Source organism: Ailuropoda melanoleuca, chromosome X (assembly GCF_002007445.2).
Source record: "Ailuropoda melanoleuca isolate Jingjing chromosome X, ASM200744v2, whole genome shotgun sequence".
Classification (NCBI taxonomy): Eukaryota; Metazoa; Chordata; class Mammalia; order Carnivora; family Ursidae; genus Ailuropoda; species Ailuropoda melanoleuca.
Genome location: NC_048238.1, coordinates 82,907,170 through 82,922,719, shown reverse-complemented (window position 1 = coordinate 82,922,719; position 15,550 = coordinate 82,907,170). Strand labels below are relative to the sequence as shown.

Genomic DNA, 15,550 nt, shown 5'->3' with positions numbered 1-15,550 from the left:
AAATTTTAATTTATAAATATTTAGATATTTTTAGTCAAAACTGAGATAATACTGTATTCAATTTTTCATCCTGCTTTTCTCATTTCACATTTTATTTTGAATATTTTTAATGTCATTGAAGTCTTTGAAAACAATCTAAGGACTACATAGTATTCTACTTCAAGAATTATGCCACAGTTTTTATTTTCCTACTGTTAAAAATTATAGTTGTTTAAATTTTAGCTATTGTTAGAATACTAAGATGAAAATCCTTTTACTTATATCCTTGAGCCTGATTATTTCGTTTTCTTTTTTTTCCTGAAAGATTTTATTTATTTGAGAGAGAGCACACGCACGCGAGAGAGCAGGCGTGTGTGCTTGTGAGCCCGAGGTGGGGGCGGGCAGAGGCAGAGGGAGAAGCAGACTCCCTGCTGAGCAGAAAGCCTGACCCCAGGCTGGATCCCAGGACCCTGTGATCACCACCTGAGTTAAAGGCAGCCACTTAACCAACTGAGGCACCCTGGCACCCCTCCTTTTTCTTTTTAAAGTAAGCTCTACACCTAAGGTGGGGCTTTCAACTCAGGATCCTGAGGTCAAGTGTCCCTTGCTCTACTGACTGAGCTAGCCAGGTGCCCCTATCTGAGTATTTCTATAGATTTTTAAAGGTAGAATTATTAAAGGTAAAATCACCAAGTAAAATGTTATGTATTTTATCTATATATATACATTTCTATAAACAGATATCTACATCTAGATAGTTATAGCTTTATATAAATATGTATTTATGTCTCTATATAAACATATATACAACTTTATTATGGCCATTTCAAATATACACATAAGTAGAATAATGTAATAAATAGTAGAACGAACCCCATACATCCATCACCTGCTTTAATGGTTAACAGTATTTTACTCATCTCGTTGTATCAATCCCCCCACTTTTACATATTTGCTTAGTTTTGCTGGAGCATTTAAAGCAAGATCTAAACACCACTGATTTTACCAGTAAATATTTTTTTTAATTATAATAATATTTTTTTATTATATTATGTTAGTCACCATACAGTACATCCCTGGTTTTTGATGTAAAGTTCGATGAATATTCTTTATGTATTTCTAACTAATAAGCCCATTTTTAAATATAACTACTATGCTATTATCACACCTAAAAAATACCATTTGTATCATCTAATATCTAATCCATATTCAAATACCCTGGATATCCAAAAATGTCACTTTAAAGTTGGACTGCTATGAAAACTTGTAAACCTTTTGATATTTATCAGCACTGACTATATACCAGAAACTCTGTTAGTTACTTGAGATAACAAAATGAATAAGACATTTCTTCATTTCTAATTATCTAGTCTCAGCATTTAAAAGCCAGAATGAACCTTTTACAATATGTCAGATTATGTTATTCTCTGTTCAAAGACTCTCCACTGGCTTCTATCTCTCTCAGAGTAAAAGCCCAAGTCCTTGTAATGACTTACACATTGTTTGCCCTATCCACACCTCTGTGACTTCAGTCCCTTTTTTTTTTTTTTACAGAGAAACAGGGGGGTCAGAGGGAGAGGGAGAAAGATAAACTTGAACTCTGCACCGAGTGCGGAGCCTGACGTGCGGCTTGATCTCACGACCCTGAGATCATGACCTGAACCAAAATCAAGAGTAGGAGGCTTAACCAACTAAGCCACCCAAGTGCCCCTGTGACTTCACTTTCTACTCTTCCTCTTGCTCACCAGCACTTGGCTACCCAGGCCTCAATGCAATCTCTCTCTCTCTCTCTCTCTCTTTTTTTTTTGGCTTTTTAAGTTTTTATTTTAATTCCAGTTAGTTAACATAGTGTTAGGTTTCAGGTACACAATATAAGGATTCAACAATTCCATATATCACCCGGTAATCATCACAAGTGCACTCCTTAATCCCCACCACCTACTTCACCCATTCCCCCCCATAAAACCATTTTTTGAACACACCAGAACTCACTTGCCACTCCTTTTGTGTGGAATGCATGTCTCCTTCAGACAGCCATATGATCACTCCCTCACTTCTTTCAGATTCTGCTCAAATGACAACCTCTGGGTAAAGCTTTGCTTATCCACCTTTACTCCCTGTTACCCCACTTTAACTGCTTTATTTTTATCCATGAAACTTATCATCTTCTAATATATTACAAAGCTACTTACTTTGCTTCTCTGTCTCCCACCACGATAACTTAAGCTTCATAACAACAGATATTTTTGTCATGTTGTTCACTACTATATATCATTAATTTCCTAGAACAGTGATTAATACATAGTAGGCACCCAATAAATATTTGTGGACTAAATGAAGACATAGTGCTAGACCTTACAATGCCAACTAGTGGAGCATAATGATTAAAAGCATAAGTTTTTCCAAAGACAGATCAGAGTTGGGTTCTAATTCTGATGCCGTGTCTACCAACTGTGTGAAACTGGCGAGTTGCTTAACATCCCTAAGCCTTCTTCATCTGTAAAACAGGGCTCTCTCTCTTTTTTTTTTTTTTTAAGATTTTATTTATTTATTTGACAGAGACAGTGAGAGAGGGAACACAAGCAGGGGGAGAGGGAGAGAGAGAAGCAGGCTTCTCGCTGAGCAATGAGCCCTATGCAGGGCTCAATCCCAAGACCCTGGGATCATGACCTGAGCAGAAGGCAGACGCTTAATGACTGAGCCACCCAGGCGCCCCGTGTAAAACAGAGCTCTTAACAGTACCTCACAACAGTACCAGGGCTACCTACTGTGAGGTGAAATGAGTTAAGATATAAATTGTACTTAAGCAAAGTACATGGCACAGAGTAAAAGGGCTCATAAAATGTTAGCTGTTGTTACATAAAATGATGTAGTATACTAAGTGCCTTCAGCAGAAATAGGAGCAAAATACCGTGGGGGCAGCGAGGGAGCATATGAATAATTATGCACTGGGTGAAGCAAGAAACGCTTCAGCAACAAGACTTGGGTCTTAAGCCAATTGGCCAAAGCAGAACAGTATATGCAAATACATGCAATCAACAAGGGTATAACATTTTTGTTGGGGTAACAATGAACAACTGAGTGGCTCAGAATATAAGGTTTGTGAAAGGGAAGGGTGAAAAATAACAATGAGATCTCTGCAAGACTGAGCCATGCTAAGGAATTTGGACTAAATCTATAGGAAGGGCGCCTGGGTGGGTCAGTCAGTTAAGCATCTGCCTTAAGCTCAGGTCATGATCCCAGGTTCCTGGCATCGAGTCCTGCATCGGGCTCCCTGCTCTGATGGGAGCCTGCTTCTCCCTCTCCCTCTGCCTGCTGCTCTCTCTCTCAAATAAATAAATAAAATCTTAAAAAACAAATATCTACAGGAAGAAAAGAGAACCAAAAACAGTGCTTAAACAGGAAAGGAACACAATCAGATGTGTTTTATAGGAAAGTAATTCTGTCAGCAATGAAGATGAAAGACTGGAATCTGGAAGAATAGCTATCATGGTCCAAAGTAAGATACAGCAGAGGAAATGAAAGGAATTGTAAAAAGTGATCATAGTTTCTAACTCAGGATATGGTATGGGTGTTAACTAACTGACATCAAGTACACTATCAAAGGAAGACTTATCTAGGGAAAATGATACTTAATTCTGCTTTGGACATGTATTTTCATCATTGATGTCTGCTTTTCCCCGTGCAGAGTTCCTTGACATGAACTGTCTATTGCATCTTTACATTTTCAGGGCCTAACACACGGTAGAAATGTTAGTAATTGCTGACTGACCCAAATCTAAATCAATGCATATTTTTTAAAGATTGATTTATTTCCGAGACAGAGAGAGAGAAAGAGAGTGTACACATGCATGAGGGAGGGGCAGAGGGAGAGAATCTTCAAGCAGACTCCCCTCTGAGCACTGAGCCTGATCTCACCACCCATGAGATCATAACCTGAACTAAAACCAAGAGTTGGACACTTAACTGACTGAGCCACCCAGGCATCCCTGAATGCACTTTATTTATTTATTTATTTATTTATTTATTTAAAGTTTTATTTATTTGAGAGAGCGAGAGAGAAAACACATGTGTGCATGCATGCAGGGTGGGGGGAGGGGAGAGGGACAGGGAGAGAGAGAATCTCAAGCAGACTCCCTGCTTAGCACAGAGCCTGATGCAGGGCTTGATCTCACGACCCTGAGATCACGATCTGAGCTGAAGCCAACAGATGGACGCTTAACCAACTGAGCTACCCAGGTGCCCCTTGATGCATATTTTTTAAATAAAATGCTGTACATGTACAATTTCACAAAAATTACCTCTCACCCCCTTATAGTTAACTCCTTTCATCCAAGTTTTAGATTCTAATAATCTTGAAGGGGATCAGACTGTATCATCCCAAAATATTCCCTTTGCATAAAGATTAGTTTGAGCTGAAGGCAACTGAGAAGAAACGACACAAGAAAAAGTCTCTGCCCTCCCTGCTTCTACCTGAAAGCAGAGCATGAAATTCTCTTTGTGAAGGTGTCTCCCCTTTACCTCTTCCTTGCCCGGACAGCCAAGATAAATCTTACCTCTGGAGATAGTACTAAGTAATCCTTATCCTCCATTAGTTTCCCCCCAATATTTTAACCTGGTCACAATTTACTGCCCCTAAAGCCCACCGCCCCCCTTTTTTCCATGTCGCTTCTTCACAAACTTACCACTCTTTGTTAAAATCATATATAAGCCCCATGGTCTAACTGCTTCTTTAGGTATTCAGTATTTTCCTATTTCCTATGAAGGCCTCCGTATACATACATATATATGTATGTATATAGTAAACTGTTTCTCCTGTGAACCTGTCTTTTGGCAGGTTATTCACGGATCCCAGCTGCAAACTCCTGGCTGTAGAACCTAAGACAGTAGAGCAAACTTTTTCCCTCCCTACAATCTTCTCTCAAAAATTCAAAGCAGCAGTTAAATGCTATAACACCCACACTGATGTTCCACTAATCAAGCACACCAAACGCAGATTTAACCCAAGAAAAGCACCAATTCCAAGGTTAACAGCATAGTTACAACTTCTAGTTTCAAGAAGAAATTTTACAAATCTCTACCATAATGGAGCAAACTAGGCATGCCCTCTTCCTTTCTTCCATACATTTACTGAGCTACTTTTGGAAATCAAAAGGAATGGAGAGCATAGCAGGCAGAATTCTAGGCTTGGCATGACCAATGAATAAGTGAGGGATCTTTGGTGTGTCAATCTATATGCCCAACCGTACTATAGCTACTTTAAGGTACTCTATTTTACATGAGTGCTAACAAGAGTGAGGATGGAGTTCAAAAGAGATAACTGAATCATTATCATGAGAAAAGAAAAAAAGAACACCCACATCAGGAAAATAAATGAATACATTACACTGTGTATACTGCCCGTCACTATAGCTAGCACTAGTTCAAAGACAATACCAGATACCATAATTCAAAGGTATGTGAAATAGAGGCCTCTTCTAACCATCCCAAATCAAAATGACAAAAGGAAAGAAATACCAATCTATTCTTGAAAACAACAGATATAAATGATACTCTACTATAGGAAAAAAGCTCGGTACTCCAGGGGCGTCACTACTTTTTGTGCCAAAAAACTGCTATGCTCTAAAGGCCTGTATTTGGGGAGCCTGGGTGACACAGTTGGTTGAGCATCCGACTCTTGGTTTTGGCTCAGGTCATGGTCTCAGCGTCGTGAGATTGAGCCCTGCGTCAGGCTCGTGCTCAGCATGCAGTCTGCTTGAGTTTCTTTCTCCCTCTACCTCTGCCCCTCCCCACCCCACATATTCGCACATTTGCTCTCTCAAACAAATAAATCTTCAAAAAAATAAAAGGCCTGTATTCAAACAAGATTGGGAGTTACTTAGGTTTTTTGGGGGATGAGGTGGGGTGGATAGACGTAGTTAAGAATCTGTCAGTAGGGGGGGTGCCTGGATGGCTTAGTCAGTTGAACTTCCAACTCTTGATTTCACCTCAGGTCACAATTGCAGGATCCTGGGATTGAGGCCTGCACTGGGCTCTGAGCTCAGCTTGGAGTTGGCTTAGTATTCTCTCTCTCCCTGTCCCTCTGCTCCCCCCCCACTTGTGCTCTCTAAAACAAATAATAAATAAAATCTTTAAAAAATATATAAAACTATCTCTTAGTAGGACTGTTGAAATAAGAATACAAGACGGTACAAACAGTTCCTGTTTTTAATAATAATCAATGCCTGGAAGCTTTATGGCAAATTAAACTAATAAAAGCAAACCTTTTCCCCAAAGCAAAGTTGTTAAAATTTTTACTGCTACATTAGTCAGTGAAGGCTTTATGAAGGAAGGCCTTGAAGAATGGGCAAGCTCTGAATAGAAAGAAGGGAGATTACAGGCATCCAGATAAGGAGGGTAGGAACAAAGGCACAGAAGCAGAAATTCAACACTGATTCAGTCCCACCACAGTCAGGCATGGGGTTAGGTTCCAAGGACACTAAAATCTGTGAAGTACAGTTTTTTGCCTTAAATCAGCCCAGAGTCCAGCTAGTGAGACAAACTGCCAAAGAAGACATGGTAAGTAATATCAGTGTCAAAATACCTATAATGTCCTGTCGGAACACAAATGAGGAACAATTTTGCCTGCCTGATTCAGGGAAAATATTAAGAGAAGATAGTTGAACTGAATCTTTTTTTCTTTTTGAACTGAATCTTGATGGATGAATAGGGCTGTGTCCAGTGAGAAAAGGGGATAGGGAGGGCACTGAGGGCAAAGCAAACAGCACAAAGGCACGAAAGTAAGAATGGTTAGGGTACGGACCTATTCCAGCATGGTGAGTAGGATGCATAGGCATCAGGCAATTAGAACTGAGTTAAAAAGGTAAGATGAGGGGACTCCCGGGTGGCTCAGTCAATTAAGCATCTGGCTTCAGCTTAGGTCATGATCCCAGGGTCCTGGGACTGAGCCCCACATCAGGGTCCCTGCTCAGCAGGGAGTCTGCTTCTCCTTCTCCCTCTGCCCCAACTCCCGATTGTGCTCTCTGTGTCTCTCTTTCTCACTCTCAAATAGGTAAAATCTTCAAAAAAAAAAAAAAACTGCATTTACTATCATAAATTTTTTTTTAAGGGTAAGATGAGGCAATATCAGGAAGGGCCTTTATTCTGTAGGTGACAAGGAGCCACCGAAAGATTTTAAACCACAAAATGGCATCAGCTCTGGATTTTGGGAAAAAGCTGGTGGCAGTATAGAAAATGAATTGGGTAGCAACTGGAGACAGAAAAAACAATTAGGAAGCTACAGCAAACGTCTCAATGAATGTTGAGGGCCTAGATAATGTGAGTGACAAGGAAGAATGAGGGGACAGATTCCACGGGCATTTGTAGGTGAGGCAGAGTGGATAAAAATTTATAATTCATCTGATATGTGGGTAAGGAAAAAAGTAATGGAGTATCTTCTGATGAAGTTAAAAAAGTAACTTATGGATGCTGATGCCATTAAAGGCTCAAAAGAAAGAAGCAGGGTTGTGGGTAGGTAATAAAAATATTTCCATGAGTGAACATTAACATCTAGCCAGTTACTCAAGCCAGACAGCTGGGGATTGTCTTAGGCTATTCACCTGCCACCCCAGCTACTCAGTCAGTAAGTGCCAGAGATCCTACCTTTTCCACGTCTCTCAAATTCAGCTCATCATTATGGTTTTTAGACCCACTGCTTCATAATCAAAGTACCATTTTTCTCCTGGGTTAATAACCACTTATGTGGTCTCCCTGTGTCTAGCCTGGAAGCCCCCATCTAATCGATCCTTTACAGTATTTACCAGAATGCTCTTCCTGAAACAAAAATCTGAACATTTTAATTAAGTTCCTGACTGGAACCCCTCAAAGCCCCCTCCCGCCTCCCCTGCAGCTTACAGGACAAAGTCCAAATGTCTTGGTTTAACACAAAAGGCCATTTAAAATCCTAATCCTGCCTACCTCTCCTCCAACAATTACACATGCCTGCTTTGCTCCAGCCACATGGAACTTCTGGCAGCACCATTAACATGCCATGCCGTTTCAGCCTCCAGGCCTTTGCACTGGCTGTTCGCGCTGATGCGCTCCTTCCTTCCTTCTCTCACACAGTTAACTCCTGGCTCACACACAAAGCCTCCAGGAAGATTTTCCTCACGCTCTGATTTGTTGAGATAACTTCTATACTTGTGTAGTCCCTTCTGTAGAATATTACCATCTAATACTAGAATTGTGGATCCATCTATTTCACCAGTCAGCATAGTTCCTGAGGGCAAAGACTATGCCTCATTTGACTTTGCAGAATCTAGCAGTATCTGGCACATGTAACAGGCACTCAAAAAACATTTGTTGAGGGAGTTCTGTTTTAGACCTATTAGCCGATGTGCTTAGTGAATACACTGATGGAGAGATTCTATATATACTGTTATGTCAAAAGGGTAGCATGCTCAAAAAGATCTTATTCTTGTTTGAAAACCATAAAGCTATTCTCAAAGGAAACAAGAATTATGAAGGTAAAGCCAACTCAGGACTGGAGGCAACAAATGAATATGTCAAATAAGGATGGCCAAGGACACAACTCTGAAAAACAGCACCATTTAAGTGGGAGAAAGAGGAAGAGACAGCAAGGGTATAGGAAGAGAACAAGGAAAAACAGAACCATAGAAAGCTGAGAGGAATATGTTTAGAGTAGGGAAACAGTAGTGTCAAATACTATAGAGAGAATGAAATTTCAGGAAAATGCTATTGAGCAGGTGGACATTTCAGGTTCTTTGCTTACATCACCCTTGTCTGGATCAATACACAAGAAGCACACCCGACAGCTTAGAGTAAGATTCTCCAGTTTGCTTTTTTGGTGTAAAATTGGTTATATTTAACCTTCCAGCTATCAGACCAAATGAGAATCATTAAGATATTTTAAACTACCTGTACTGTGATAAAGCATTTATTAAACCAAGAAGATGGAAAAATTAAAATATTTCTATATCTTTTTTCCTTTCCTTCATCACTCCTTATTCAGTATCCAGTATTTTTTTAAATTGTAACATGGATTTGAGGGGAAGGGATTTTGTTTTATTTAAGTCTGCATTAGTAGTTTGGGAGCTGGAGTAGTATCACGCACTGTACGACAGCTTTTAAAGATCACAATTTTTCATTTACCAATTCTAATAGAAGAAACTCTTATTTCTAATGTATCTTAATTAACTGCTTTCATGTAACTGTAATTTCTGATAGACAATAAGGTATTTTATTTTATGGTAAACAAATCAAATTATAGTACTTAACAAGAGTAACCATAAAATACTGAACATACCCCTGTATCTGTATCAGACTTCGACGAATTCAGACTTTCCTGAGAAGGTGACGGGGACACACGCCCTAAAAACAAAATAATAATTATAAAACGGCTTGTACGTACGTACACACACACAAAACATCAATCAGAAATGACGACACAGGAACACCTAATTAATAGTCACAGAATGTAACATGCTGAAAAAACACATTTCTAAATAACTGAAGCATTAACTCTTTGGGCACCAAAATAATGGTTTTTATCATTTTTATCAAAAAATCTTTATAACCATATTGTCAATTTAATAAAATATTGTTAAATCCTCATTATTCATAGTGAATACAAACAAGATGAACAATAAAGGGGCACAAAGGGTCTGGGGTGGTAGAAGTCTCAAGGGCCATTGAAAATAGTCTTTCTGTTCCAGGCAGGGCAATAAAAAACAAGTATTTTAAACATAGTTTAACTTTTTGCCAACCCATTATCATCTTCAATTATGTATCATAACATAATGCAAGCAATACCCACAGGGCCCCATTTGCCAGTTTAGTAGATCTCCCCAGATTTCTATGTTCCTCAAACTGGTGCTTCAAATACACTTTATACTCCAGCCCATGACTGCCTATTCTTCTTTCTCCCATCCCTTAACTTCTAGGTTTCAGCCTTAGTTGGCTAGGGTGAGGATGGGAGCTGAAAGGAGGGGTTTGTGGAGAAAATTTATTGCAGTTAAATAATTATAAGAAAAGAATCCCATAAACATAAAGCTCTTATTTACATCATGTCTACATGCTTTCCTGGTAAGTTACCAATACACAGAAATATTTTACACAGTTGTAATCATGGTGTAAATACATCATGTTCTGAGGTTTCTCTTTGTCATTTAACCTTCTTTCATATACCTCTGATGTACTGACAAATAACATTTCCTTTTCATGGCTGGGTCTCCTTTTTTCTTTACTTACTGGATGGATATTATTATTCTCATTCCTTTTCTAAATTAATCAGGTTATTTCATTTAAACCCAGGAGAGAACTAAAGATTGTCAGGGAAACCAAGTGACTTTGTTCTCAACAGTTGATGAATTAAACTCTGCACTATATTTCAAAAGGGATACAGTAAAAAGCTCTATGGTAGCATTTTCTATGGGATTTAGATGCTTTTTTGGTGTTGACTTCTGTCCTACTTTTAGGTTTGTGGCCATTATTAAAAATAGTGGTTGCTGCAAATGGTTGCCAGAGAAGAGGGCATTATTATAACTAAAATGTAAAAATACCAGATGTCCCTATAGAGTTTTAAAGCCCACAAGTAAATAAAAAATACCTTCAGTATTGTATTTCATTCGCATATTGTTGAAATAGTCAAAAGCATTTTTTAAAGCCCATATTCTCACTACATTGTCTTGTCCAGCTGAGGCAAGTAATCGGCCACAGTGAGAAAATTTCATGGTCCAAACAGCTCCCTATGAAAACAAAGGAAGGTTCAGAGTTATTACTTTAAAAGTTCAAACATTTTTTAAAAGATTTTATTTTTAAGTAATCTCTACACCCAACGTAGGGCTCGAACTTACGAGCCTGAGATCAAGAGTTGCACGCTCTACCAACTGAGCAGGCCAGGCACCCCTAAGTTGAAACATTATTTTAAAGCCAAAGTAAAGAATTATTCCAAATTATACATACTAAGATAATGCTCATATTACTAATACTACTTAAGGCCAACAGTTCAATGATGCCACAATAACATGAAGAACTTTTAGGAGAAAGGTAGGATAAGATAGCAGCAGTTTACCATAATCTAAACTAACAAGTTCAAGCCCCAAGCCTTGTCCCAAGGTGGCCAAAAATCATTGTAAAAACATAAATCCTACTTGAGGATTTCAGTCTCCTAGCTGAACATAAGGGGGAGTGACATCGGAGAAGGCAGAGCCCTCAGGATACCACTAATACCCTTGATCAAGGCAGAGGGAAATACTGGCCCATGTTAGCAGTGACGCTCGTGGCACCAGGCATTTACAGGTGTTAGAATCGTGTGGTCTCATCCTGTTTTTCCCGCCAGAAACAAGATTTCACAAGTATGGTTAGAACTCCCAGATACTGCTAACAATAGGGAAGTGTATGAGTATGTGTTGGGAGGTGGGGGTGGGGTGATTTAAAACCATGAACCCTTAAGTTGGAAAAGCCAAATGCTACTACAACAAATACTGTTACAACTACTATTACAACACATATCTGCAGATCAAAAAGATTATCCAACTTATGAGGTGCCTGCTTAGTTGGGAGACCATGCAACTCTTGGTCTCCAGGTCGTGAGTTCAAGCCCTATGTTCGGTGTAGAGATTACTTTAAAATAAATAAACTTAAAAAAAAAAGATTATCCAAGTTAGAGGTAACCGCTCATTTACTGAAACAGCATTCATTTCCATAAAATTCAAGTATATGAAGAAATTTGTTACTAGGAACCTACAAAATGAGACTTTACTTAAAACTGGAAATAACGAACGTGAGTTAAAACAGTGCAAGGAAGTTCATTAGTTCTTTAAGGAAGTTACTATAATCAAGTCAAATATTTTATGCGGAGATTATAAGCACCAAGTTTAAATTCCAATCTGGCTGCCATCTGATATATTTATGGCTGCTTCCTCCCAGTTAAGCCACATTTTGGATTTAAAATCTAAATAGATACATAGATTCCCCGATCAAAGACCCACAGCATCATTTGTCCAGTCCAGGAGTCTACTAGCAGCTTCCCTGTGCTCCTACCATTTTCAAGGCATAACTGCAATGTCACTTGTGCACTTCATACCCACTTTGGTACATTTTAACTCTGGTACAAAACTTGTAACTCTCTCTCCTGGTTTTAGCTGCCATTTTACAAAATACACTGACCTACTACAATATTTGTGTTAATTATTTAAAATACACCCCGGGAGGGGCGCCTGGGTGGCTCAGTTGGTTAAGCATCCGACTCTTGATTTCAGTTCAGGTCATGATCTTAGGGTCATGAGATCAAGCCCCGAATTGGGCTCTGTGCCCAGCATGGAGTCTGCTTGTTCCTCTCACTCTGCTCCTTCCCCTGCTCACTCACTTTCTCTCTCTCTCTCAAATAAATAAATAAAATCTTTTAAAAATATACTCAGGGAACATTTTAAATGTCTTCCAAATTTAACTGCTTTACAGTCTGGTACCTTTATACAGCTTTCTTAATGATACGGGCCTACAGTTTACTTATTCAGTAACTTTCACTTCTTGAGGGGCACCTGGGTGGCTCAGCTGGTTACAAGTCTGATTTCAGCTCAGGTCATGATCTCAGGGTCCTGGGATCAAGCCCTGCATGGGGCTTCACGATCAGCACAGAGTAGGCTTGTCTCTCTCTCTCTCTGCCCCACCCCTGCTTATGCTCTCTCTCTCTCTCTCTCAAAGAAATAAAATATTTAAAAACAAAAACTTTTACTTCTTGATATTTGCAAGCAACATATCTGATAAAGGGTTAGTATCCAAAATAACTAACTTACCAAACTCAACACCCAAAAACAAGTAACACAGTTAAGAAATGTGCAAAAGATACGAATAGACATTTTTCCAAAGAAGATATCCAGATGGCTAACAGACCTATGAAAAGATGCTCAACGTCACTCATCATCAGGGAAATATAAATCAAAACCATGATGACATACCACCTCACATCTGTCAGAATGTCTAAAATTAACAAAACAAGAAACAACAGGACCCTCTTGCACTATTGGTGGGAATGCAAACTGGTGGAGCCACTCTGGAGAACAGTATGGAGGTTCTTCAAAGAACTAAAAATAAAACTACCCTACGATCCAGCAATTGTGCTACTAAATATTTACCCAAAGGACACAAAAATAGAGATTCGAACGGGTACATGCACCCCAATGTTTACAGCAGCATTATCAATAATATTCAAACTATGGAGAAAGCCCAAATGTCCATTGACTGATGAACGGATAATGAAGATGTGGTATGTCACACACAATGGGATACTACTCAGCAATCAGGAAGAATAATATCTTACCATTTGCAATGACATGGATGGAGCTAGAATGTATTATGCTAAGCGAATAAATCAATCTGAGAAAGACAAATACCATATGATTTCACTCATACATGGAATTTATTTTTTTAAGATTTTATTTTCATTTGAGATGGAGAGAGAGAGAACAAGGGAGCACAAGAGCAGGGGGAGGGAGAAGCAGACTCCCTGCTGAGCAAGGAGCCGGATGCGGGGCCCAACCCCAGGACTCTAGGATCATGACCTGAGCTGAAGGCAGCCACTTAACCGACTGAGCCACCCAGGCACTCCGATATGTGGAATTTAAAAAACAAAACAGATGAACATATGGGAAGTTGGGGGGAGGAAGGAGAGGGAAACAAACCATAAGAGACTTTTTTTTTAAAAGGAATTATCCATGAGAGAGAGAGAGAGCGCGAGCACATGAGCGGAGGGAGGCACTGAGGGAGAGGGAAACAGAATCTCAAGTAGACTCCCCGCTGAGCACAAAGCCCGGTGAGGGACTCGATCCCAAAACCTTGAGATCATGACCTGAGCTGAAATCAAGAGTTAGATGCTCAACTGACTGAGCCACCCAGGTGCCCCAAACCATAAGAGACTTAATGATAGAGAACAAATTGAAGGCTGATGGAGGAAGGTGGAGGGGGGGATGCACTAGATGAGTGATGGGTATTAAGGACGGCATGTGCTGTGATGAGCAGTGGGTGTTGTATATAAGTGATGAATCAATGAATTCTACTCCTGAAACCAATATTGCACTATATGTTAATGAACTAAAATTTAAATAAAAATTAAAAAAACCTTTCAGTTCTTGAACAATAATCCAGAGATAGACTCTGCATTACCTAGGCATTAAATCATTATTAATATTAATTTAATCTTCTTGAGTCAGGTTAGCAAAATTATATACATAAGAGATACGCTTTATAGAAGCCAAAGTACTTCTCTCAATGAAAACAGAATCAATCCTGAAAAATATAAAGGTTGCTTACCATATGCTCGCCACTAAGATCTTGCACCACTTTGATCTGATCAAAATCATAAGGTCCTTTGAAACCATGCGCTGCTTTGAATTTGACTGGTCTTGTATATGGCATTCCTTCATCATCACTTGACGACGGATCATCTTGATCAGTATGAAACACTGAATAGAAAAGCAATATAGAAATCATCACTAGCTAATGTAGATAAAGCTACTATCAGATTTTGATTCTACTGTTTACCGAGAAAATTTATTAACTGGAAAAGCACTATCTGTCTATTACTGAATAGCATATTGGTGAAGGGCATGGGATCTGGTGCCAGACTGTCTGGGTCCAAATCCAGCTCTGTCATTTATTGTCTGTGTGACCACAGCCAAAGCACTGGACCTTTTTGAGCCTTGGTTTTCTCATCTATAAAATGGAGATAATAACAGAACTTAACTCATAGGATTTTTATGAAGGTTAAATGAACGAATACAGGTCCAAGTGCTTAGAACAGTGTCTGGCACAAAATAACTACTGTATTAGTGCTTATTAAATAAAATAAATGAGTACAATTACAACAAAGGCACAGGAAGTTAACAGCTGTATAAATTTAGAAAATTTTCCAAATTTTGAAAATATTTATAAAAACTAAATAAACTTACAAAACTAATTTACAACTGATTAATGAACACTCATCTCTTCCAGGTTGCCACAGTTACAAAGTATGTATAAATTCAGGTTTAAGATGAACAAATTTATTTTTCTTCCTGCTCATAAAATTAAGTAATACCTAGAATAACATGATTTACTGAGATGCTGTTTGCTACAAAGGTTTCTTACTTTCAGTAAAACAGAATGCTTCTTATAAATTATAGGCTAAATTTGGATGATTACAAATCAATTAAATATTCATTTGCAATGTTCTATTTCACTTACCTTCGTCTCTAACACTTTTAACTTTATTCACAGCACGTTCACCATATTCCTCTGCAAGGTGCTTTGCTCTCTTTACTGATTTTCCTAAGAACTTCTTTAGTTGAGTCCTTACCAAAAATACAAAAAACCAAAATTACTTTTTTTAAAAGATTTTACCTATTTATTTGAGAGAGATCAAGCACGCGAGCAGAAGGAAGGGCATTGGGAGAGGGACAAGCAGACTCCCTGCTGAGCAAGGAGCCTGACCCAGGGCTCAGTCTCAGGATCCTGAGATCATGAACTCTTAACTGATTGAGCCACCCAGGTGTCCCCCAAAACCAAAATTATTTATTAACTAACTGTAAAAGCTCAA

The 15,550-nt window shown here is 38.8% G+C and overlaps 1 protein-coding gene across 1 annotated transcript in view; it reads right to left on the bottom strand.

Moving 5' to 3' along the window:
• Positions 1 to 15,550, bottom strand: part of WDR44 (WD repeat domain 44) — an 82,771-nt gene that overhangs the window by 16,786 nt on the left and 50,435 nt on the right. The window contains exons 9-12 of the mRNA XM_002916079.4: positions 15,199 to 15,305; positions 14,287 to 14,438; positions 10,586 to 10,724; positions 9,284 to 9,348 (exon numbers count right to left, since the gene is read on the bottom strand). Of these exons, the coding sequence (XP_002916125.1) occupies positions 9,284 to 9,348; positions 10,586 to 10,724; positions 14,287 to 14,438; positions 15,199 to 15,305 (463 nt within the window). The remainder of the gene's footprint in view (positions 1 to 9,283; positions 9,349 to 10,585; positions 10,725 to 14,286; positions 14,439 to 15,198; positions 15,306 to 15,550) is intronic.